Source organism: Mauremys reevesii, linkage group 13, assembly GCF_016161935.1.
Source record: "Mauremys reevesii isolate NIE-2019 linkage group 13, ASM1616193v1, whole genome shotgun sequence".
In the NCBI taxonomy this organism is placed as follows: domain Eukaryota; kingdom Metazoa; phylum Chordata; order Testudines; family Geoemydidae; genus Mauremys; species Mauremys reevesii.
This window is the reverse complement of record NC_052635.1, coordinates 47,448,195-47,474,372: the sequence shown is the minus strand read 5'-3', so window position 1 is coordinate 47,474,372 and position 26,178 is coordinate 47,448,195. Positions and strand designations below refer to the sequence as shown.

At 47.4% G+C, this 26,178-nt stretch overlaps 1 protein-coding gene across 4 annotated transcripts; it reads right to left on the bottom strand.

The window, feature by feature from the left end:
- Window positions 1–1,059: 1,059 nt before the first annotated feature.
- On the bottom strand, window positions 1,060–25,716 carry TM9SF4 (transmembrane 9 superfamily member 4). Of its 4 annotated transcripts, none has more exons than XM_039497892.1 (18): window positions 25,450–25,716; window positions 16,265–16,378; window positions 13,900–13,999; window positions 13,136–13,304; window positions 12,917–13,046; window positions 11,336–11,459; window positions 10,261–10,379; window positions 9,937–10,048; window positions 9,227–9,297; window positions 8,602–8,734; window positions 7,865–7,946; window positions 7,700–7,775; window positions 7,190–7,273; window positions 6,130–6,305; window positions 5,437–5,500; window positions 4,532–4,651; window positions 3,805–3,894; window positions 1,060–3,236 (listed from the first exon to the last, which is right to left on the bottom strand). In XM_039497892.1, the coding sequence occupies exons 1-18, from the start codon at window positions 25,468–25,470 to the stop codon at window positions 3,087–3,089; spliced, it is 1,935 nt and encodes a 644-aa protein (XP_039353826.1). In that variant the 5' UTR covers window positions 25,471–25,716; the 3' UTR covers window positions 1,060–3,086. The 4 variants fall into 4 exon arrangements, with proteins under 4 accessions (XP_039353826.1, XP_039353828.1, XP_039353829.1 ...); XM_039497894.1 differs by lacking the exon at window positions 25,450–25,716 and adding an exon at window positions 25,261–25,395; XM_039497895.1 differs by lacking the exon at window positions 25,450–25,716 and adding an exon at window positions 22,539–22,692.
- Window positions 25,717–26,178: the final 462 nt, after the last annotated feature.

Sequence of the window (26,178 nt, the reverse complement as noted above, 5' to 3'; positions counted from 1 at the left end):
AGTCTGCATTTCTTAAAAGCTTCGCTAGCCCAACAACTGTGGCCAGATCCAGACAAAGTAACTAGGAATGTGAGAGGAACCATGCATCCTCTCAGACAGTCTCTTCATGACCCTAAAACCTCCGTTAGTCACTTCCTAGACTTCAAATTGCTGTTTTCCAGGCTAAACAATGTTGCAGAAACCCCCCAAAAAGAGTTAAGAGTGGCAGTAAGTGGCCATCTACCATCCAAGCAACCATTAATTGATCTATGCAGAAAGGCAGGTGCAGATCTAATTTCTTAGCTTGACAGAACTTCGCAGGCAGAAAGGAACATATATTATGTTGTACAGCTCAGCCCAGCCCAGCTTCATTGTATAGACAACAGCAAATTGTCACTTCCTAACCACACGTAAGTCTGTGGTGAGCCCTGCAGGGGCCTGTACATCACCACCACAGTAATCAGAGCTAAAGATGGAGATCCAGCTTTCCTCTTTTTGGGAAGGATACTTTTCGGAGACTTAGCCAAAGGGTGAAAAGAGAGCCCCTGCCTAGTCAGTCACTGAGACTTTGGGTGAAATTGCTCCTTTAATAACTTCACATGCCTGCACGAAGCTGCAGCAATATTTCTGAACTCAAACCGCTTTTCCATCACATCTCCAATCACTTTATAAATGTGATGCCTAATTCCTTAACCCCAACCATAGGAGGCAATGGAGTATCCTCTCCATTTTACAGGTGACAAAACTGGCAGAGAGAGGTTGAGTGATTTGTCTAACATCACACAGGAAGTAGTATCATAGCCAAGAACAGAACCCCAACTCATGTTATGTTTTAGCCACATGATTGTGCTTCAGTTCCCCTCAGTATGAAGAACATGTTGCACCGGGAAGAGTCTAAACGTTACAGTGAAGTTTGCTGGAGCAATAAAGTTAGGTTTTTCTCCCTAAGCAGATTCACATTGTACTTCCTATTGCAATTACACATCAAGATTTATCATCTTTTAAGAACAAAAGATTGGGTCAAAACAGGTGTTACAGGAGAGAAGACCATGAAAGGCTGCTCACACAGGACACTAGGGCAACAGGTCAATGGCATATTTATTTACAATAGGACACAGAATACATACATTAATTAAAAATACAAAGTAGAATACAGAGAACAGTATGGAGGGAGAGAAATTAATGCTGGCTTAAACTCTCCACTAGGAAACCAACCAGAAGCTCAGAGAGAAAGATATTTCAAATCAGAGATTACTAAGGATGCCACACCACAGTTAACTAGTGAATCCCATGTCTCCCCTTTCCATCTGATTCCGGGCTGGGTAACTGAAGATTATTAGGTGAGAAGCAATGCACAGGAGAAGTTGAATGGTTTGGGATTCTAGTTTTCCATTCTTCCTGCTTGGGGAGTGAAAGGTCACCATTAAAAGTCAGAACCACTTACACAGTACAGACTGTTAAGGTGATACCCAGGGTATAGAAAGCCTCAAATATGTGTGACTCACTGTTAGCAACAGAGAGAGGTTTTGTTTGGTGTCGCATCTATTCTGTCTTTGAATCGTATCACTGTCACCTGTGACAGAGCAGAATATTTGGAGATTTTTTCCCCGTCCTGTTGAAGAAATAAAAGGAATTCTTATAGCTCTGACTAAAGTTGCCCCATAGATCTGGGGATGGAGGGAGGCTTCACTGCAATTTGGGACTAGATTTGCCAGCAGCCGTAGTTTTGTTTTAAATGAGTCAAATAAAAATTCAAATTATTTTTAAAAGCACCTCCCATGGCTAGAGCCAGGCATCCAACTACGGGAAATAGCACTCCTGGGCTACTCCTGAGGGCTCATCACATTTGGCAGTGAAGAGCGGAATACAGGTTACTGAGGTGTGAATCTTCCCTGCTCCCTGGAGGCAAAGTGTCTGAGAACAGGAGATAGGAATTGACAGCGGGACCAGCCAAGAGACAGAGTAGATGGGACGGATACCTCTCCTTTAAGAAATAGAAGTGGGAGGAAATCCTCAGGAACCACTCACTTCATCTCCCCCTGGCCACTTCCAGATGGCCTCCAGGCACCTTGTAGTAGACATGTCTCCACACTGATGCAGAGATTTCTTGGCACTAAAGCAACACAGTAATGAGTTTCTCTACACAGGGCTTTACCCAAGCTCAGAGGCCTCTCCTAAGTAGTATGACTATCCTGTTTCCTCAGATGGCCAAAGCAATTAATGGAACAAAACCATGTGGCCATCTCATAAATGTTCTCCAGGGTACAAGGCCTTGTGCTCTAGAATCAACAACTATTTACGCTGCTTCTGGTACAACTCCATCTTCTGCTTCTTCGTGCTGCCAGTAAAGGTGACCCAACTCTTCCAGAAGAGAATCACTCCTGCCCTCCTCTGAGCCCCTCCAGTTTATGCATCTGGGATGTTATACACTGTCCAAAGTAGGGGGAGGGAGAAATGATGCAGAGGGTTATGGTTCTCAAGCCATCTCAGAGTGAAATTGCACTTGCCAGATTCTGAATGGCACCTCCATGGAACTGTAAACCAGTTGGAACTGAAATCGCTGTAGTCAAAGCAAGCCAGACTCATTCCTGCAGGGGAAGCCTTTGAGGTCCTCCTAGCTCACCATGGACTGAAGCACCCTCCACCTCTTCTAAGCAGAACCAAGACAGGAGACAAACCCTGTGTGTTAGTGGTCTGAAGACTCTCCCTGAACCCAAGTGCCATAAGGGCTGAAAAAAATGTTTTACAAATGTTTCCATTGCTGATCAAATCCATTCGTTATTCAACATAATCAAAAGAATGAATGAGCAAAAAAAGGGGCTTACTTACACAGAGGGATATTTTTCTGCTAAAAATCCCTCAAAACTGGAATAAAATAATAAACTTAAAATGCAAGATATCTATACACCCCTCCCCCAGAAGTAGCCCCAGAATCCATGTACGCTGTGCCAAAAGTTACATTCCAAAATGAGCAGGAGTTATTTATTTCTCTTGTCACGCCCCCATTGGGTTTTATTTCCTTAAAAGAACTGGGAAAGGGTCCCCCTCTTCCTTTCCAGGAGGAAATGCACACAGAGGTGTCTGCTTTGTGCTGAGTCTGTGCATCTTCAGTCTATTTTCACCGCAGCGTAGATCTTACGGACAAACATGTAGGCTGCGTAGAAGCCAATGGTGCCAGTGAGGAGCCAGAAAGACAGGACCATGAGAGCAGTGTAGCCAAAATAGAGTAAGGAGGGAATGAACTCAACGATATCCAGCTAGAATAGATGAGAAAAAGCCAAGTGAGCCTTAATACAAAGTGATGCTAAGAGTTAACTCCCCAGCTCAGTCAATGGCCTATTCCTCTTCCACAAGAGGATGGTTGGGGGAAGCAGAGTGAGGAAAGAAAGCACAGGATAAGTTGGACATGGAAGCTAAATTCCTCTCCCCTTAGAAGATGGAGCTCCCTCCAAGTCACAGCTGGGATTCACTGGGGGAGGGGGAGTAAAGCCCAACCTGAATTAATTTCACCCCAGCTGGGGATGATCCCCCCACGGCAGAGTTTGAGAACATTAAGCAAACATTACTCCCCATAGGTGGATGCAGGCCAGACTGGAGTCTACAAGTACCTGAACCTTCTTGAACTTGAACAGTGTAATTAACAGAATCATCTCTAGAGACACAAAAGAGCACTGGACAATGAACAAAAGAAGATACTGCAGAGAACAGCCATGCACTGGCAGGGGGATGGACTAGAACCAGATGACCCAATAGGTATTCTCTCTTCAAATTCTACTATGCCCTCAAGGAAGATAGAGGCTTTTACACAGTGGGGATTGACAATACCTTATTCACAAAGTAAAAGATGGCATAAATCAGTACATAGAAGGCAGATCCTCCAGAAACCAAGAAGGTCCTCCACCACCAGCGATAATCCTGACAGGGTAGAAGAGAGAGAGAGAGAGAGAGACTGCATTACTCCAAGGACTTCATTTCCCTCTTGGGCTCCTAGGTACACATGACCCACAGTGCCTCCTTGGTCCAGATGGGGTACGAATTATCCCCTGAGGCAGGCAGGTTACCACCCTCCTTTTTTCAAAAGAAAGCCATCATTTGGGGATTCATTTATCTTACAAAGAAGAAACTACTATGAATCATTTACAAATTGTCTTAAGTATATCAGAGAACAAATAATGAACAATGAAACAAAGCCAGCACCTTGCCAGGCCACTGTTATGGCATATGCCATGGGAAACATGACAGAGCTCTCCCTCAAATATCTGCAGATTGGAGGTATTTCTCCAGGAAATTATACTTGAAACAAGACTTCCTGCACCTGTCTTTTGCAGCTTCCTTTGAGGCAGAGTCTGGGCCCCATCCTGCAAGGTGCTCAGCAACCTCACACCCTTTGAAGTCTGTGGGAGTTGAGGGCACTCAGCACCTTATAAGCTTGGGCCTCACATCAATGGACTAGACTTCTGTGGTGAAGTAACAATCAAGTAACAGCACTTCTTGAAAGACACAAGGTCTGTTCACAAATAGCTACTGAAACTGCAACAGGGGTATGTCTCACCTCAGCACAGAGCTGGAAATATACCATAACGATGCTGATTTGGGAACAGGATACCACCAGGATTATAAAAACCAGGAAGAGAAAACCAAAGAGGTAATAGAACTGGTTCTCCCAGATCGCCTGAAACAAAGACAGCGTAAGTTCCTCACACAATACTGCACCAGAAGACACTGGTGTAACTCAATAGACATTAATCTAACTTTTCATAACAGCTGACCCAAGTAACAGTAAGTGGTTTGCTCACTGCTAGGCTGGGTCTAGCAGATACATAAAGCCTGTTATACTTTACAGCATGCCTTGAAAAGCATTAGGCTGGAAGAGGAAATTCACAAAGCTAGGCAAGAAATAGCTGCCTGGACCCTGAAAAGCTAAGGGAAAGGGGCCAAGCAATCTCAGGTACACAGTATGAGGTGGGAAGAGCCACCATGGTGACACCTTCCTTCCCAAGATAAGGATTCTTGCTCATGGAGCAGGTCTTTGTTCTCCACAGTAACAAGACCCCTGTAATTTCTTCTGATCGCTTCCATGTGAAGGTGAGAAATGGGAAGGAAGTGCACTTGTCTCATCTGAAAAGCTTGACACCTGTGGTTTCTATGCTTTGTAGCAACCGTAGGGCATCCCTTCACCCTGGCTGACCTTAGCCAAGAATAACCCAAAAAGATTCTGTAGGATCAAATCTAACCCATGACATCTTCCAAGAATCCCAGCAAGAAAACATTCTGGAAGACTTATGGTCCAGTGCTTCCCATTCACAGGGCCACAGAGAGGCAGCAAAGCTGTTACCCACTCCCTGCATGCACACACCAAGATAGGGATTAACCACCTGGACTAGACCTCTCTCCTTAAAGGCACAATGCAGAAGTGGTAGGATTCTTATTTTAAAAAGAGGAGGATTTGGTGCTTACACTGAAGATGAAGAACAGTTCAATGAACATGGCTCCAAAAGGGAGAATGCCAGCCATAAGAATCCTATGAGTGAGGGAGAAATTCTGTTACTAGCAAAACATGACTGTCTTTGAGTAAAGACTAGAAAAACCACCACCCAGACCCAGATACACTTAGGGTCAAAGGATACTGCTAAGAACATAAGAATGGTCATACTGGGTCAGACCAAAGGTCCATTCAGTATCCTGTCTACCAACAGTGACCAATGCCAGGTGTCCCAGAGGGAGTGAACCTAACAGGTAATGATCAAGTGATCTCTCTCCTGCCATCCATCTCCACCCTCTGACAAACAGGCTAGGGACACCCTTCCTTACCCATCCTGGCTAATAGCTATTAATGGACTTAACCTCCATGCTGCTGGAATAAGTCTCTCACAATTAAATGAGCAATTCCTGCTTTTTTGGCACTTACTAAATGTCATTAGATAGGTAGTTAGGAGGTACTAAGATACAGACCAGGGAACATTTACTATTTCTCTCAGCAGCACAATGTTACAATGAGTAAAGTGGGGTGCAGTGGGAGGGGCTGCCCACACACCTGCAATTCACCTGTGGTGTCCAGAGACCACCAGATGGCTGACTTGTATAGTGGGCAGAGGGACTTGGGGGAGTCTTCTACTAAACCACCAGATTTACTACACATTTGCCACTCACCCAACGAATCTGTTCATGTACCACCTCTGCTCCGGGATCTGCCGTGGAATCTGATTAGTCCGCACAGGATTATCATATGGCTGTTTGCGAAATCCAAAGTAGTATCCCAGGTAGACCAAGGGCAAGGAGATACCGAACCACATGCAGAGCAGGGCCACCATGGTAGGGAAAGGAACCTGGAACCACAGCAAGCATCACCACTAAGGTCCTAGCAAGTCTACCCACTAAATTCTCCAATGCCAAAAATCAGACAAGACTTTTCAAAGTCCAGCTCACCAACCAACCACGGAATGTCAGCGAGAGACCAGAGGTGGCTCCTCGTCACATCATGGGAATACTTTAGATTCCACCATTCACACTGGCTTTAAATTAGCTCTGTTTCTGGGAGCATGGATTCCCCCACAACTGAAGATATTGATCCTCTGGGATTCAGAGGGACTCGGGGTAACTGAGGCTCTGGCCATTTTTAGACAGAGACTCTGTACTGACCATACAGGAAAGAGCAATTAGAACCTAAACCCAATAGGCTGTGTCCCATAGCAGCCAGTTTTATCTAATCTCTCATTCTCTCGAGTCCCCAAGTAACAACCTCCCCTGCAGCATCTTAGCTACAGCTGGAAATGCAGCTGATCTGGGCTCCACCCTGCCTGGAGTTCAGGCATCCCTTTTACTTCTCCCTGGAGCCCTCCTCACATCCTACTTGTGTCCAGGGATAGCTTCAAATACCTCATGGTGTGCAGGCAGGTCCTTTTCAACATGTGCTTATTTGCTTTTTTAAACTGTTCCTGCCTTTGTGTGTTTGCTTGTCAGACTGTGGCCCTCTCAACAGGCACAACCAAGGAGAGTCCCCTCACCAGGGCATTTGCAGATGGAACACTTCCCTTCAACAGCATTCTGGACCCAACCGGCCTAAACCTGCTTTGAGACACTCACCATTACAGGCCCAGCTCTTGACTGCAGACACCTCCATAAACTAGAGGAACCCAGAGATTAAGTGCCCTCCCAGGAACTCTATGATCACCCTACCCAGCCAGGTTTGCAAGGAGAAGTGGGTACACACCGCTCCAGAGGAGTGCTTCCCCCATATGAAACAGTTCAGGACAAAGCAGATACCGAAGACTACACCAGGGTACAGGGTTGCCGTCTGTGGGAAAGAGCACATGTTAAAAGAGAGTGGGAGCTCATTATCCCCCAGGTCACTGGATCCCAAACGGGGGCACGCCACCCCCAGTCTCCAACCGCTGCCTGTAACCTCCATTATGGGCGGGGGGGGCCACAAGAGGAAAAGTTTGGGCAACACTGCCCCAGGTGTTCTTAATGGGCCCATCACTGGGGTAAATTAGGTGCAGAAAAAACACCCCTCCACTTCATGCATGCCTCCTCTTGTCAGGATTTCCCGCCCACATTGCTGCCAGGACCCCAACCCCATACCCAGCTTCTCTCTCTGATACAGCCGGGCAATGCCCACCTGCCCAGCAATGCCTACAGCAGGATGCTTAACTACAATCAAAAGCAAGAAGTGTATTCTGCCTTGGGCAAGCATGGCAAAGAGACTCAAAGAGTCACTTACACAGAAGGCCCCTTTCTTCCATCTGTGGCCTTTCAGCGTCCGATAAAGACGGCCAGCAGAGAACCCACCAAAAACCCTGGGATGGAAAACAGCAGAGAAGCCAGGTTATCTCCCATTACCTGACAGGCAACAGTATCACGGTACAAGGGCAGAAGACACACCTACCCCATGAACATGAAGAGAAAGCAGGCTGTAGTCATCAGGGCGCCCCGGCTAGAAGGCGACAGCATCCCCAGCATAGCAACAACTGCAAAGCAAAACACAAGAGAAAGGTGGCAACTAATGGACATGCTCTAGCGAACGCTCACTACAGGAGCCCTGGTTCACATCATCTGGCTGGAGAATCCAGCAGCCTGGGATTGCTTCACCTCCCACACAGAACTCATTCTCTCAGGTCAGACCTGAGACCAACAGCTTCTGGTGGCCAGAGACAAGGAGGGAGATAAGACCCTTCCAAGTAGCACCAAGGCTCTGGTCTCAAATAGGAGCAATACATGTCAAACCTCGTAGTGTTTCTAACTACGTTAACAGGTGCAGCTCAGGAAGACAGTGTGCGCGTTACCTTTTAGTGTCTGCCCACAACCCCACCAGCCAGCCCAACACAGAGCTCTCAGAGCACTGGTAGACCCCAGCATCCACACCACTCAAAACCAGCTGACACTACATAGAAAAATATGGGTGCTTTCCTTAGGGAAAGGCACCTAGAAACCTGGACCTACAGAGTATGGCTCTGTAGTCTGAATCTGCCCTGAAACAGGACATAGCCAGCAAATGGAGAGGCTCATCCCGAGACAAGGCAAGCACCATCTGCTCCTGAAGCTCTGCTGGTGACCAGGCCTATATCATTAGATAATTCTCCTTCCCCTCTGTTAAGGCTGCTCAAACCCAAAGGTGATACTCACAGATAACTATCAGGATCATGCAAAAGAGCTGAATTCCAGAGCCCAGTAGTGAGCTGAGAATCATGGGATATTGTGGAGGCCTGAAGACATCTCCATGCACAAGTTTCCAACCAGATTCCTCCATTGTATCTTCCTGTAGCAAAACCAGAAAAGGGGGCATTAAGATTTTATCACCCAGATGGAAACACAGGCTCCTTCAGGATGTCACACTCTCCCTACACCAATTCCCTTTCAGGGATTCCATCATTCTGACAAGAGACTGTGTTCTTCTTGGGCTTTAAACTGAAGGTCTCTAAACACAGCTTTAGATCTGGATTGTCACATACCAAGACACGTGTTCACTGAGCTAGTTACTCACTCAGTAAGTCTGGAAGAGTTTAATCACGTCAGTGGTAATGAACCCCCAGCAGCATGGCTGAGCAGCTCAGCTGCTGAATGCACCAGTGCCTTGCCTAACCAGCTTATCCTCCCCATCAGTTTATTACAGAACTGCCCCTCCCACCTTCGATAGTGCTTCTAACAAAGTAGGGGCGGGGAAAATGCATCAAGTCTTCAGAGAAGGGCCCCTTCCCACATGTTCTGGTTTTACACAGCTCCCCGCCAGGAGAATAGATACATTTCGTACAATGTCATCTTCCTTGTTGTAGTTGGCAATGTCCTTCCTGAGAGTGCGGATAATGATCATGCTGAGAATACCTAAAACACACAAACCCAGAGTGAATGAGACATTGTTACAAGGCTCCCATGTAACCCTGCCATGCCTACTCTCCCAGATGCTACAGAACCACAACTTGGACTCAGTTCCTTGGCTCGTTCCTTCTGTGCTTGGTCCCACACGACATGACTTAGGCAACTCAGCTGCTTTCCCAGAGCCTACTCCTGCACCGCTACTGTCAACTGGAGCTTTGCCATTGCTTTTAGTGAGCATAGGATCAAGCCCTCAGAGGGCAAAGAATAGTACTTATGCACAAACAAGGCCATGTTGTCTTTCCAGATTTGTTCCCAGTCTCCCGACTAAGCTGTGGAACTCTAAGGAGCAGAGACAGTTGCACACCAATACTCGTGAGCATGGTGTGTGGCAGAAGTCAAAGCATGAATGGACTCCTCCACCCCAAAGTCCAATTGGACCATACAAGAAACAAAAGCCAAGGGCTGACTCCAAAGTGCTGCCTGGGGTGGGAGTTTTACACAAACTGACCCGTGTCAATACCTTTTGTTTCCTGCACCTATTTGGGAATTCAGACATGCCCACCTGCAGCTGACATTTAAAGCAAGTTCCTGACCCCCAGTGGCTAGCAATGGGGAGATTAACCCCCACCACAAGGTCTCACTCACCTGAAAGGAAAAAGACAACCACGACTGAGTTAATGATGGAAAACCAGTGGATCTGCACATCACTCATGGTCAGGTAGGTGTCCCAGCGAGAAGCCCATTTAATGTCACTCTCCTGGAGGGAGAGAGCAGCATGTTCGGAAACTGATAAGACACCCCAAAAGCCATCAGCTCTCCCTACTTGCTCATCACAGTGTACCCACACACCATTCATTACTCCCCCGTCTGCAACGCAAACACCCACAGCACTTTTCTTTCTGGAGCCCAGCACATGCTCCTCCCTCATCCCAGGGTACTGGTCAGCCAAGTCCCTCCTTACTCCCTCACCTCCCAATGGACAGAGTAGGTGAAGAGCAGCTGGTTCTTCTTAGTGGGATCTATCTCCTGAGGGGCTGAGCCTGCAGCTTCAGGCAGCATACAAGTGCCCTTCTCATCTGCCTTCAGATCTATAGGAGAAAACATCCACAGGTTGTACGTACCACATTAACATTTCCCTCCACCACACAAAGGGAAGGGCAACCAAGCTTCCCCCAGAACTCTGAGGCCCAGTCTTGCTCTTACTGAAGAGAGCAGAATGCACTGAGGGGACAGCAAGTTCCCTCCCTTGGAGGCTGAGCGCAGCTCTGCATTGTTCAGAAACTATCCTTCCAGCCAATAAAGGACCAGCATAAACACACCCTGAAAGAAATCCTGGCTAGGCCCCTCCTTAGCTGGAAAGATGGAGGCTACAGAGATAGAGCCTCATAAGACAGGGGTGTGGAAGAAAAATAAGCAGGTGGATCCTCAGCTCCACCAGGAACACTGAAGACCCATCAACCCCCCACCTCCTCCCACGCCCAGGGAGGTAGCAGGATCATAATTACCACTATACTAGATCAGACCAAGGTCCATCTACTTCCATCCATGCATAAGATAACAGAACTCATACAGGGAGTTTCATTCCAACCCCCAACAGCGAGAGGTTAGCTCATGCCTTGAAACAGGTGGACTTGTATACCATCTAAGAATTTTTTTTAAATTCCATCCAGTGTAGCCTCGGACGTTCTCCTTATCCATATTAATGTCTATGTCCACTTTCTTTTTGAACCTGGGTAGCCTCAGTGAAAGCTAGTGACAATGAGTTACACAGGTTAGTTATGCAAAAGGATATTTCCTTTGATCAGTTTTCTCATGTGGTTCATTTCAGTTTCATGCATGTGTCCCACGGCTTTTGTATCAGAGCAGGTGCTTTTATTTACTGGGGCATATTACAAAACCCCTCATTCCAATGTCCAAGTCTGCTTTGCAACTGGGACTTGCCACCTGGGATTTAGGTTCCCCTTTGGACCTGCAATGCAGATGGCAGTGACTGTAGGGAGCTCTGCTGCCATCCTTACAGGCCAGGGTAGACGACATAATTTACCTTCAAGTTTAATGCTCTGGGGAACCACTTCAAACCGCACAACCCTGTAGGTGGGCTCCTGATTCTCCTCCACCTCCTCTCTGTGGTAGTAAAGGATGAAGGAGAGGTGGTTGTGCAGGTAGAACTAAAACAGATTGACATTAAAAAAAAGTGTTAGTGGCTCAAGGGAGAAAGACAACAGCTGCACATTCCCCAGAAGGTTAAGGACTCCAACAGCCTCAGATAATCTGGGCTACCCAGCAAGGCTGCATTCTCTCTCTCTGCGCTCTCGAGAGATCCTGCTCCTTTACTCTCTCCCCGTAACTCTCTCAGGCTTTTGGTCACAATAGGAATGAATGTTTCACTCCATTTCAGATCAGGTGACCAGAGATATACTAAGGGGCAGAACCCAGCCAACTGTTCAACAGCATTTGCATGGTATGACTCCACGAGCAACAGGTGCTCCTTTGAACTTACTGTTCTACAGCCCCCATCGTGCATGGGCAAAGCACAGCAGCTCCATAAGTACATAAGGCTTCCCTCATCCCCAGTGATCAGACGTGCATGTGCAACTGCACACACATGAACAAATGATGAGTCAGACACATAGCTGGCCATTGGCACATGCAATAATGGTACTTGTGCTTGCAAACTACACATACAACTGCACACAAGTCTGAAATCTCCACAAAGTGGCCAGGTGGCTGTTCTTATACCTTGGCCAATGTCTTTTTATTTCCCCTACTATTATATGTCCTTTACCTCCCTCCTTAATCATATTTGTTTGCGTCACACTTAAACAATTGGATTTTACGTGAGTGAATTCTGATTTTGCTCTCTACACTGAATTAACACACTCTCCATAATTGTATTCCAGCCAGTTCCTTTTGTTAATAAAAGTATTGTCAGAAATACTCAATGGCATTTATATAAGGATCTCAAAGCAAGTTACAAGCGTTAGATAATCCTCCCAGCACTCCTGGGAAGTAACTACCGCCACTCTACAGAGGGGGACACTGAGGCACAAAGCATCCTCAGTGTCATCTGGTGAATCAGTGGCAGAGCTACGAACAAATCCCGGGAGTCCTGGCTCCCAGTCCCCTAATCAATAGGCCACACCATTTCTCTAACTCTTTTTTCCATTCCCTCAGGGCCGGCTAGAAAATTAGATGGACTCAGCTACTTTGCTCTGGAGTGTGAAAAATCCACATCCCCAAGTGACGTACTTAAGCTGACCTAACCCCCAGTGTAGACAGCGCTAGGTTGACAGAACAATTCTTCCGTCAACCTAGCGACTGCCTCTCGGGGAGGTGGATTAGCAACAGCAACAGGAGAACCTACACTGAAGTGCTCCAGCAGCATGGCAGCGATGCTGCTGTAGTGGTTTAAGTGAAGATATTGCCTAGGCCTGAGGATCTAAAATGCCATATTTCAGTCCTGCATACAGCAATTCAGCAGCACTTCCAACCCTCACACCTGGTGGCAGCATCTAACATCATGGTGCACTTTATACTTTTTCAAGGAGGCCCACAAGGGTCTCCAGAACAGACTTTTCAGGGATCCTATAGAGGCTTTATACAGGAAGCTTCAAGAACAGGTTACCTTATTACTATCCATGAAACCAAGCCTGTATCCATGCTCAAACTGCACGTCTTTTTCCTTCTTCTTCTCCTCCTCCTCACGATTTGAATAGAACTCCAGCCGCGTGGCCACAGGCAAGTTATCAGCAATACTGAAGAGACAAAGTTTTCATATCAAACCAGCCCACAGCGCAGCGATTCCAACCCAACCCTGCCACAGTGAGATCTGGTGGCAACTCACAGATGGATATAGTAATCCTCCTGGATACGCTCTGCAATCAGCTTGCTCTGTTCCACTGTCAGGGTGACTGGCTTGTTGGGAAAGTTGCACAGAACCTCACATTTCTTCTCTGTGTTCATGAAGACCTGGAATGGCGTGTTTACTATCCGGTCCCCCCGCAGAACCTCACCTGGGAAACAGAGACAATGGGAGGGGTGAGGAACACCATTATCAAGCGACACTGATTCTGCCACCGGGTTTCTAGCATGCTGCACATCATGGAGTACTGAGGGCAGCTTCAGCGAGTTACAGCATGGACAGCAGAGCCTTATGGAAGCTGGAGAGGCTACAGCACATGCTGACTGCATGGAAAGAGATGCAAAAGGACAGTTTGGAGCAAGGATCTTGTCTTGTTTGTCTGAAGCACCAAGTACATTGAGGGACCTACAGAAATAATAACCCACCAAAGACCCATCACTTCTTGGCTAACTGGGAATTCCAGCTTCCTGCTGCTGCCTCTAATCAACTAGCAAGATGAGCATGGTACACTGGAGAGCGCCTCCCCTCTTTTAAGTCACAGGTTATCATAGGCTACATTTGCATTTATTTCTTCACTTAAAATGCACACACTGGAGTCGCTCACACCCGTACCATGCAAGAGGTAGGGCTGCAAATATTACTGTGTTCCAAGTACAGCTGCTGCTACTGCTCAGTCTAGGACATTTCACAAGCCTAGACAGCAACATATTTACATACTGAGATCGTGCTGCATGATGGGTACGTACCCAGATTCTCAGCCTTGTACGTTATCTTGTTGGGTTGGCAGAAAGGCAAGGAATAGTACTCATATGGCAGCTGGGTTCGTGAACTGGTGAGCTTCACAGCCTGAAGAAAGAAGCAGCTGTTATCTTCCCCTCTGTGACCCGCTAAATACTCAGACCATTTCCTACGCTCCCTGCATCAGCTGGAAGTTGAAGTCTCATTCAGGAAACTAATTTCAAAGGTAAAAACACTTCGTCTCATTGGCGGGAAAGCCAGTTTTACAATCTGAACTGCCCTTCCCACCACCACCAAACAATTAATCCACTAAGCGTAGGAAATGCCATCACCAACCACGGCACGTTAACTCTCCAGTAACTGAAGTCTGTAAGGTTACCAACTCCACCAGCTACATCAGGCTTATTGGAGCAATTCTCTTAAGCACAGGAACTATCACAGTGACACCTCCATCAGCAAAGTTAACTAGGGCACCAGAGAGCCAGAACTGAGTATGAAATGTTTGTAAGGGGCTGGTTGGGCAGCAGTGGGGGAGTGAACTCCACTGTGTAGAACAGAAGGGTATCCCTCTCAAATTTTACCATGCAACTGTCTTCTTCTCAAGACACACAGACACATTAGTCCCAAGACTTTATTTGGAGCCCTGTTCTAGGAAAGGGGACATGGAAGTTATGTTTAAGTCCAGACTTCTTCACCTCTGCAGCCTATTAATAGTTCAATGTGCCATACCTGCTGCAGCAGCCCCATTTTTAAGTAGCAAAGAAATGCCTGAAGCAGATGTGCCCAATGTAGTTGGAGTGTCACTCCCCTATAACTACAGTCCTCCTGAATCTCTCCCATACCTATTTTCTGAAGCACATGAATGGGTCACAAGTTCGTGAAAACAGTTTGGCATTACCACTGTCATCGCCTTTGGAAAAATCCTAGGCCAGCTCTACACAAGGTGCACTTTGCCAGTATAACTATCCTGGCAGAGCACTCCCATTGCGGAGGAAGCCCATCCAAGAAAAGTTGCACTTTTGCAGGAATAACTGTTTCTGCAGTGGAGGCTTTTCCTCACAGTTGTGGTCAGAGATCACCCTCCGTGCACCCGACCAACATAGCTGTGCTGACAAAAGTTTGTAATATAGACCTGGCCCTAGTCATGTCCTCAATCCTATATGTAGAGTTGAGCAGAAGCTGCTTCTGAAGACACAATGGATATTGACAAAACTGAATACTGCTGGCGGGCACCCACAAAAACGCAGGGCACAACTGAGGTGCAGAGAGATCCAATATAAAGGGCACATCTGTTCTGACAAACAGGAGCTGTTTGTAACGGAGGCCAACCTCACTTATTGGAAACGTACAGGAAGATTTGCCGACTGGTCTCATTGCTGGCGGACACATGTGGCTTTTGAAATCCTTTTGAGAGTTGCTATTCCAATCCAATCCCTCCTGAGGCTACTTTGTGATTTTACTGTAGCCCGGGGCTAGCCTTGTTTGCTTAAAAATAGCTTGGGTCAAGGGATTCGTGGCCAGAAAGTAAGTTGCATTGTGCTTGGTATATGACTAGCCAACCCCAGCATCCCCACAGACATCTACTTTTCTGGATGCCCTGTAAGGAATTAAGCCCACAGCTTTAGAATAAATAAATAAATGGCTTTAAGACTGTTGCTGTCTAGACAGCAAGTCTCAACTCTCTCCCAGCAGGACAGACGCAGTTCCAGAGTTGGGTATTAATAACACTGTGTGGGAGTGCCAACACCCTGTGGCAGCCTTTGCCATCTCCGTGGGCGTTTGAGGTCTGGAGGATGGATGTGGGGGCATATTGTGGAGTTCAGTTTGTTCCTGGCGAGGGGAAAGAGCTCGTGAGAACTGACTTGAACTAACAACTTTAAAGTGTTTGGTTCTATCCTTGGCTTTATCCCATCATCTGCAGGACACAGCCACTTCACGCTTTGCTTGTGGCCGAAGTGCTGCCTGGATGGCAGTTTCACTCAGTTACCTCATGTATATAGCATGCACAATATTGGAGACAGAGAAGTTTTGGTTACTTTCACTTTGTAACCAATGCCACCGGGAAACCTTGTGTGCCAAGCAGAGCGACGTCTATATGGATTCTGGTGCAGCTGTTTGCCTGGTTCAAAGATACTCGAGAGAAGAAATGGGTGGCCAAAGAGAAACGGAAGAGAATAAAAAAATAAGTTGGGACTTTGAGCGGGGGAGGAGGACAGGTATGGTCCCAGAAGCCTCTTTTTACTGACATTTTACATAAGCACTGAATTTTAGAGGCAGGATTCCAAAGCTTGACTTTGGTCATCCCACTTGGCTACTGTGCTATAAATAAATGTGTTCCCTCTTGCCACTTTTGTTCTGTGAAATCCATCCTACCTTGATTTCTACGGGGTCCTTCTGGTGGAAGTTGATAGGAGCTACACCTGGTACATAGAAGGAGCTTGTTTCATGAAAGAGCGCAAGCAGCATCAGCAAACACATCAGCCATTCCTGGAAAGGAAAAGAGATATCACAGCTGTACCCCCTGCGGGACACACATCAGAGCAAAACCCGATGGAAGAAAGGTGACATGGTGGGCAAGAAATTCCCCACTCCGCTAAAGACATTTATAAAGGCTGCATGGTCTAACACAGGGGTCTCAAACACGCGGCCTGGGGCTATTTCCTGCAGCCTGCCAAGTGGCCTGTGCCCACCCCACCTCCAGGCCAGGGGTGGACTACAGCCGCAGGATTGCCCCCCTCGAGCCCCGCACTGCTCCCTGAAGCGGCTGGAACCACATCCCTGCGGCAGGGGGAGAAGCCTGGCTTCCAGGCATACCCTCCCCGCCCAGAGTCTCCCGCCGAGCCCAACCCACCTTCACTCAGTACCCACCCCCAATGAGCCCCACTCCTCCTGCACCTGGACCACCCCAATGAGCCACCCGTGCTCGGATCCCTACCCCACCGAGCCCCAACCAGCTGCACCTGGATCCCCACCCCAGCACCTGGACCCCGCACTGAGCTCCACACATCCAGACCCCCATGCCAAGCTCTATCCCCACACACCTAGACCTCCCCCACCACTGAGCCCCAATCACCTTCACCTGGACCCCCCTGCAGAGTCCTATTACTGTTGTACCCAGAACCCCCCAGCAAGCCCTTGTGCATCCAGATCCCTCCGAACCCGGATCCCCCACTGAGCCGCCCGCCCGCAGATTGCCCCCCCCCCCCACAGGATCCTCTCAACCCACACCTGGATCCTGCCTTGCTGAGCCTGCCTGCCCACACCTGGTGCACCTGGCATGGAGGGGCAGGGCCCTGGAGTGTTTCTGGGACAGGCCCGGTCCTTGCCCGGTGCAGCCTCATCGCTGAGTCCGTGCCCCAGGGAGAAGCAGCTGCACAGTGATCTCCCATCTCTGTGCAGCCCATGGCTTGTGCTCCCCACTGCCACGCTGGAACCTCCACAATTGTTTGGCAAATAAAATTGGAAGAATTTTAAACTATTGTGCGCAGAATTTTTATTTTTTGGCACAGAATGCCCTCAGGAGTATAACCTGTAGCTGCACCCCCTGCATCGCAAGCTCAAGCACCAACCCATACCTCTCAATGGGTCCGCTAGCTGGAGTTTAAAGCACCACTTAACACAAGCTAGAGATTTGTGTAGGGACGGGGGCCGGTTCGGGGCAACACTCCAGCTATACCTCGAGCTAACAGTGCAGTGAGACAAGCCTACAGTCAACACTTTCCCATGCAGTTTCCCTATAGAAGCAGCAAAGTCCATTTCACTCTGCTGGTGTCACTATGTCTATAGGCAGGGGCTGGGGGAAGTGGTGAAAGGAATCACAAGAGAGAACAGGAAGGGAACAGAGAAAATAGAAAAGAGGGAACAGGCTGGCCAAATGACATGGGACTAGAAGAGGAAGAGGGGAGGAAGCTGCACTGGTGGATCACTGCCCAGTCAGGGACAGAGTTTAGCTGCTGGGGCGAGGGAGTAGGGTCTGGGAGTATTCTGGAGGCAGCCTGCTACCACTTCTGAGGACGCAGTGTCTTGCAGAGGCTATGCTCTGCCTGTCCAACAAAAGCTGTATTGGCAGGCTCAAGGAAACTAATGTAAGTCAGAGGCAATGGACACGGTGCAGAGCAGTGAGAATATGCTGCCTCTGGAAATTCACAACTGCCCACCAACCATGACAAAGCACAGCCTCACAACAAGGAGGGCGAGTGAGGACATCTAGCCCAAACGGTGAGTCTATGATAAAGCACTACAATATCTGTAAGCACACCTAGATATGGCCCAAAAACTTACCCCTTCCCGGAGTTTTCTTCATTATTAATTTAAGTAACAAACCTCAAACTAAGCTTCCTCCTGAAATTAGCTATGCCTATGTTCCCCTACAGAGCCTCTCTGTACCTGGCTCTATTTCCCCTCTACCGTCTGTACCCTTGGAGCTAATAGGCCCCACCTGGTCTGGCTGCCTGCATGAATCAACAGAAAGGACCTTGAACAGAGATGCACGACCAAGCAATGGACACCCTGTCACAATATCAAATAAATACAGGGGTGTTCTCTGATTTCTCATATTCATTCAGCTGCAACACAATATTCCCCAAGTCCAATAATCTAATCTAGAGAATAAACGCTTTATATTGTAAGCCTCGGCATGAACCCAGTTTGGTCCCATTATGATGACAAAGGTCTCGTAGGTGGATAAAACGCTAAGAGGAGAAATCATCCTTGCTCTGCATCACACATCTTCCCCACGGCTGCCAGCTCTGTCACGGCCACTACACTTAATGTTTATATAGTGTCAGAAACATACACTGCACTTTACAAAACAGAGTAAGGCGCAAACCTTGCCCTGAGGAGCTTACACTGTAACTGGATAAAACAGAATACAGAGGTGTGGCTCAGGAAATCAGCAGGCCTGGAGGCATCACAGGAAGGATTTGAGAAAGCAGCAGGTCTTCAGTGGACATTTGACAGAAGGAGACTGTTCCAGATGCAAGGGCCAGCCAGAAAGGTGGCGTGAAGCTGAGAGCTGCAGATAGAGAACCTCAAGGAGAGAGGATTGAGAGGAGAGAACAAGAGCAAAGATACAGCACAGGCAGAGATGAGATTGTGCAAGACCTTGAAGGCGAAGCCGAGAGGACAAAAAGGAGGAGGGAGACAGGTGGGGTTTCAGGGAACTCTCCAGTTTAGATTCCTGGCATAGCTGTCCAATGCGTAACAACACGCAGCATGTGCAATGGAAGTTCATGCGGCTATCAGGACCTTTGCTTTCACATTTGCAGGTTTGCTTCCTTGTTTCGAGACAAAAAAGAAACTTCGCTGCAACAATATGGACATGGGCCAATCAATTTGCACAACTTCAAGGCCTAGCACAGCAGTTCCTCCATATGCGAGACTCCTTTAGGTTGCTACGGGAGCTAAATGAGTTCAAAGGTTGTAGGACTGTGTCCTGCCTCCTTAAAAAATCCCCAACTCTGCTTATTTTACTCCTGGGGGAATTCTGTGCCAAAAATAAAAATAAAAATGATGTACACGATATTTTAAAATTCTGCACATTTTATTTATCAAAATAATCACTCTGGTTTCAATTGTTTTGGTAATTTTAACTACGATACAATGGAAGTAGGAAGCATTGGAGGAAATCCCCCAACCCCCTTGCCGAATAGTAACGTAGCTAGGTTTGTAGCTCTTTATTTCTAGTTATTAGTCAACAAATATATGCAGCCATATGCTCAGTGTTACATCATAGGCAACTGAAAAGCAAGTGAGGGCTGGGGAATCAAATTCACAATTTATATTGGCTACTGACCATCTCCAGTAGTAAACAGTTCATAGAGCACATTTTGATAGGAAATTTTCAGTCCAAAAATGTAGACCAGTTCTAATCACTAAAGCACTGTAAGCATTTATAAGGCCATACTATCCTTTACACCACTCTGGCAATGTAAAGGAGCCTTAAAACATCGGCATGACATTCTGATTGATACATCAAAGTAGACCTCCAGGACGACAGGTCTGTGCAACTGTGGCTTCCACCTACACTGTATATTTCAAAAAGAAAAATCACTCTAGTGATGGAAAATCCCACTGGTGTAACTGGGAAGTTGCACCATGTGACAACAAGTGGTACCATGGAGTTACACAATTCCAGATCCCAACAGAAAACTAAGCACAAGAGTCATAATTGACTAAGTTTCATTATTTAGTTTCTCACAAAACCACTAAGCCCCAAATGAGAGAGAAAACAAGCAGCTGGAGCAGCATTATTCACTCTGAAGTTGGATAGCAAGACAAGAACTACTGTTCCCATTCCATTGTGATAAACCCATCAAAGGGACAGGCACAACATCTGGAGGAGAGGAAAACACAGAAAATGCAGCAGCACTTTCTTTCAAACAAGGCTACTTTTAAGTTCTCTCCACAAGCAGAGAGCTGCAGAGGAATTCTATGCTTCTCTGCCGACCTGGAAGTGAAATCTCACGGAGATAGACCAGAGAGAGAACTCCCTTATTGCTCTGAGGCTAAGTTAACCCTTTCCCACCAGAAATTCAGGCCCTCCCAACTACACAATGTAATAATCATACCACCAGAGAAGTGACCTTCCTCCAAGTGTGAAACTCAGCACTGAATGGCATCAGGCAGAGTCACATGCCAAATTCTCTCCAAGAAGTTCCTTCCGAATAATCACCAGATTGAACATGAGCAAACAATTCCAGAAGGAAGTTTCACTGATTGTTATTAACTTAATTTATGAAGTCATTAAGAACAGCCACCAGTTAATCTGTGAGCCTGTTAATGATTTCCAAAACAGACACTTGTCTAGAGCTAAGCCCCCTGCCTGTGTCTTGGCTAGACGGGAGCTCACTAGATGTTTTTATTCTATTTTAAAAAGTGCGTGCACACAGCGTGAGAGACTTTACAGCCACTGAAGATGCCAGCACAAGAAACTGAGTTCCACAGTTTATCCACAGAATAAATACCCTGCAAGCTTCTCTCCATGCCTGTCTGCCAGCATGCCTCAAACCTAAACTGGAGGGACCATCTCCGGGGGGTGAAAAAGCCAGTCTTAAAGCCCATTCAAATCAGTGGCCTCTCTGCCAAGACTGCCAGCAAGCAGGCCAGTGACGTGTCTATTGGGAACAGCACCAGGACCTTATTTCACACAGGCTAACTCAGATGGCAGTAACATTAGTCGTATCACAGGCACTACACACAGCTTGCTTTGGGACTTCCTTCTGACCATAGTTTCAAAGTTCACTTGCAAACCCAGTGACAATATTATAGGTGTACTCAAAGGGTGGAAATGGAGAGGTAGGGGTGCTGAGTGGTGACTGACACCATATACACTGATTTTTTCCCCTTTCATTGTGTGATTTGCTCTTTCGATTAGCGTGCATCTTTCCGGCCTCTATGCTGGGGCAGTGCCAGGCCCCTTTTAACTCACATAAAGCCATGCTTGGAAGAAAAGCCAGCAAAATAGAGAAGAGAAACCTATGTAGTGTGTCCCAATGTTTTTAAAGCAGTCTTGTTAGATATTCTTGGCAATTGTGTGGACAAGCTCATCTTTATTACATTTCTGACCAGCTTTCACATGCACTCAGTGAAGCCACTGAAAGCCTTTGGCAAGGAGACAAATGCTGCATTCACGCTGGTTTCAGACTGCCCCCTTGACACTTGGAGAGCTGTTAACAGCCTCCTGTGCTCTTACCTCTACACAAAACAGAGAGCTAGTCTACACTAGAATAGCTACAGTGGCACAGCTGCACCGCTGCTACTGCAGACGCTCTATGCGCTCTCCCGTATGCATCATTACTCCACCTCCCTGAGCTGCGGTAGCTACGTCAGCACAAGAGCTCCTCCTGCCAACATAGCACTGTCCACACTGGCACTTAAGTCAGGGTAACTTACATCCCTCGGGGGGTGGCTTTTCCATGCCTCTGAGCGACTTAAGTTGCACCGAAGAAAGAGCTAGTGTGTACAAGCCCAGAGGCCTCAGCCTTCTAAATGGGCAAAGGAACAACTCCACAGCGAAAGAACAAACAGATGTCTGAAGCAAAACAGATGAAAATTCCAGAAATTCCATGCAAAGAATCTTGAAACGATCTCCCATGGCATCCTCTGGTTCTAACACAACATACAACACCTCACACATCCCTTCCCAGCTATCAGCGCCCCAACATTTATATTCACAAAGTATGTTGATGTCACTCATTTATAAGCCACACACATAACATCTGAACCTGTATGAATATTCTTCCACAAAAGAACATTAAGTGATAGAAAAAAGTACTGCCACTGACTTACAGTGACACCTCAGGCAGGTCACCTGATTTCTCACCGACTTCTTTTCCCACACCCGTAATACTTGCCTACATCCACGGGTTGTTTTGTGAGGTGTAATAAATTAATGCTTGCAAAGACTTCCAGGACCCAAGGAGGGAAGGTGGGTATACCCATCTAGTGTTATCACTGCAACTTGCACTAATATTTGACACATAAATATAATCCCCCTTTAAACCTGGCACTGTTTGGCCTAAGTCCATGTTTCTATTAAGTGGATTACATAAGAGTCCTACTCTCAATTTTGCCGTTACTGACAACAGTTCAACCTTTTCATATTGTAAACCATGTGGTCTGATGGACACTTCCCTCCCAATCTGACCTGAGTCAGTTGAAATGCTTGGTTCCATAAAAAATAGTATCAGAGGAGACATGAAAATAGTTTTGCTTTGTGATGGGTGTAGCTGGTTGGCTCAATCCTCACACCTCCTGTTTTATCGCTGTTCTGATTATTTCCTGTCCATAGGTACAGGGCTTTAGCTTGCAAGTTCTTTTGGGCAGGGACTGTCTTATATTTGCACAACACTCAATACAATGGGACCCTGACCTAATTGGAACCTCTGGAAGCTAGTTATACAGCTAATAATTAGGAATCTACCACACTGTTCTATTGTCTCCAAGTTACAATACTTTGTGGTTTTGATTTGCTCTCCAGTGTATTTATTACCCCCTCCAATGTTAGTATCAGCCACATATTTGATTACAGTTGAATTGATACTAAAACAACCCCAAAAAAAAAAAGCCTGCACCACTTGAGACACAAAGTAGAAAAGGCAAAGAGGGGCTTCAAAAAAAGATGCATTGGTCAAAAACCACTCTAGAAACCACAACTAGAAACCTGTATTTGTATTAGCTTTTTTGGGGAAAACTCCATTTCATTACTGCCAGTGGTAATGCTTGTGTAGATGGGGCATCAGCATTTTTACCACTGTGCCATCTAGATCTGCACTGGACAGGTTTAGACACCACAGTGATAAGAGAAACAGGAGCCTTGCCTACATTACCTCTGCAATTGTTCCTGTCAACAGTGGAACTCTATTGGTAGTGCTGGAACAGTGGGAGGTTTATGTATTTTCTGAAGTGCAGAATAAACAAGGCCTAAACAAAGTCTCAGACTGGGTTACAAAAGCAGGAAGACTCCTTGAAGACAGTGACAATTCATCACTATGAAAGAAGCAGCTCTGCAGAGTACACATGAGAACCACTGTTTTAGAACAGGGGTAAAAATGCACAGAAGGATATTTGGTCAAGAATTCTTAACTACACGCCACCTTTGTGAAATATGTTCACAGCAACAATCTAATCTTTTTGCATAAAATGTAAAATAACAGGGCAGCAGAGAGATCAGTCTGCTAGCGAATGGAGGTGATAAGAACATCAACAGCCCTGCTAACTTTCCTGCTTAACATAACACACCCATCTCCCTCTCATGCAGGGGTAGGGAAGATATGATTTAAACTTTAAGATTTGTCCTGACTAGGAAAAGTGATTTAGGGCTAATCTACACTGGCAACGCTAAAATGCTGCCTTGTGTGGTCGTGGCCAGCGCTCTAAAAAAACCACCTCTACGAGGGGCGTAGCTCCCAGCGCAGGGGCACTGTTTACAGTGCTGCAACTTGCTGCACTCGGGGGGTGTTTCTTCCCCACCCCATAGCGTGGGGAAGAAAGTTACAGCGCTGTAAACTGCTAGTGTAGACAAGCCCTTAGTTTAGGTTGGGTTAGGCTTGGCAAGTCAATCAATTGACCAGTCATACCAACTGATCACCTATTTGACCACAGTCAAATACTGTCAGTTATTCCAACAAGAAAGCCCTGATGCAGGCAGCAGCCTGCCTACCTGCCTCTTTGATTGCACTATGATGCCATTCCTCCCTTTTTTAGGACTTCATTTCACTGTGTTTTGCATTTTTGAGTTAAAATAACTCAGTTAACTACCTTGCTTTTTGTAATTAGTCATAAGTATTTAATTAAGGCTAAGCCTTTTGGAGACCATACAATCTTATTTTTTCTGTTTTAGTCTTCTAATAACTTAGTGCTTTAAAATATTTGATTGTTTTTTACCATATTTGGCCATTATTTTTGGACTAGTCAAATGCCCAACCCTAAGTTGGGCTCTAACACTTACTAACTAAGCTCAACCTAAACATGACCACGGTTCCTAGTCAAGACAAAGTAATGAGTTTGTCCCACCTACAACTTCTTGAGTCTAGTAGAATCACAGATTATTCCTTGTAACAGGAACCACTGAGCTAAGAGGGCTAGAGAAAGTACTGCTACCAACTAACATAAAGGCCTTACACCTAACGCATCTCATGCTTTCCTGAGTTAAAGCTTGGCCTGCGCAGAGTTTGCATCTCCACACGGCTCAAGTCAGTGTCACATGTGAAGGGTGTTTATTTCACACAGTTCAAAGGAAAGAGAGTTTAAGGGAGAACAGTTATTTCAGGCTAGAGCTTCTTGCTCTCTGTGATCAACTCGGAGGACAAATCCCACAGACAGCTAGGCTCAGTTCAGGAGACTCTTGTAAGAGTAGCAAAGAATCCTGTGGCACTTTATAGACTAACAGATGTTTTGGAGCATGAGCTTTCGTGGGTGAATACCCACTTCATCGGATGCAAGTGACGAAGTGGGGATTCACCCACGAAAGCTCATGCTCCAAAACGTCTGTTAGCCTGTAAGGTGCCACAGGATTCTTTGCTGCTTTTACAGATCCAGACTAACACGGCTCCCCCTCTGATACTTGTAAGAGTGTGTGTGCTGGGAGCTGCTGAAGCTGTGACTCCCAGCAAGGAGCTGGGTTACCCTCCAGAATTAAAGCAGTGCCCCGACCAAGCCCGGGGCCCCAGCAACCCCCCGCCCAGGTCCTCAAAGCAACCCCCAGTCTAGAAGCTCCACATACTCCCGCACCGACCACCACTCAGCTCGGGCCTCAATGGGCCACCCCCGGCCATGCCCCCCCGGCAGTACCGAGCCCAGCAGCCGCCACCGTCCCAGGCTCCCCGCAGCCTCCGGCGCCCACCCCCCCGTCAGGGCTCGAAACTCACCCCTCGCCCGGCCCCCGCCGTCCCGGGGCCCGGCCACCGCCCAGCTCAGGCCCCGGAGCGAAGGGCCGGGACGAGCCCCGGGGCGGGGGAGGGAGGTGGTGCCCGGAGCTCGGGCCCGGCGGGCTCCGCTGACGCCCCGGGAGGCTGGTACCGAGCCCTGACAGGGACTGTCCGGGCCGCTCCACTCACCGTCGCCCCCGATGCCGCCATCTTGGATCCACGTGTCGGGACAGACGTAACCGGAAGTAGTTAGTGGTTGGTTGGGGAAGTTTATCACCATGGAGACGGCGACGGGCGGAGGAAGCCGGTTCCGGGCCGAGCCCTCCAGGTGGAGCGAAGAAGGAGCGAGACCGGGCCCCGGCCGAGCATAGGCACTGCCTCCGCGGGGCTACGCTCCCTCGCCCCCATCCCCTAGTTACCGCCAGCAGGGCCCAGCTCCGGGGAGAGGACGGCCTGCAGCGCCATCTTTACTGAGGGCAGCAGGGCTCGGCCTCAGGCGGAACGTGTGTGTAACGCTCGGAGCCATCTTTACTGAGGGCAGCAAGGGTCGTTTCCTCTGTTGGTGACCTATTCGCCCCGCTCGCGCGCCATCTTTACTGAGGGCAGCAGCCGGTACAAGTTGTCGAGTGTGAAATTATCTCGTTCGCTGCCGTGTGTGGTTAACTCTGGAGCATAACGACGGCGATCTGTCACAGTTGTTACGCTGGTGATGGCTGATGGGCCCCCGGCTGGACAGAGGGAGGGTAGCCACACCAGTGGGCATTAGCAATAGTGGATACCTCTGTTGAGATAAATATGAGAAGGAAGAAACCATCCCCTGAAACCTGAGGTCTCTCCCTCTATTGGCTGAGGGAGGACGGAGTATTTACCAGTAGCTGGTAATACCAGGCCTTCTTTGCTACCACATATACAATGTTA

What these genes read in the sequence shown, in the direction of transcription:
- TM9SF4 (XM_039497892.1), bottom strand. Translation starts at nt 25,470, where the DNA reads ATGGCGGCATCGGGGGCGACG. An exon ending in AGGACCCCGTAGAAATCAAG is followed by an intron (nt 14,000 to 16,264) that starts GTAGGATGGATT and finishes TTCTTTCTTCAG; the next exon opens with GCTGTGAAGCTCACCAGTTC. An exon ending in TCTTTTACTTTGTGAATAAG is followed by an intron (nt 3,237 to 3,804) that starts GTATTGTCAATC and finishes CATCTATTCTAG; the next exon opens with CTGGATATCGTTGAGTTCAT.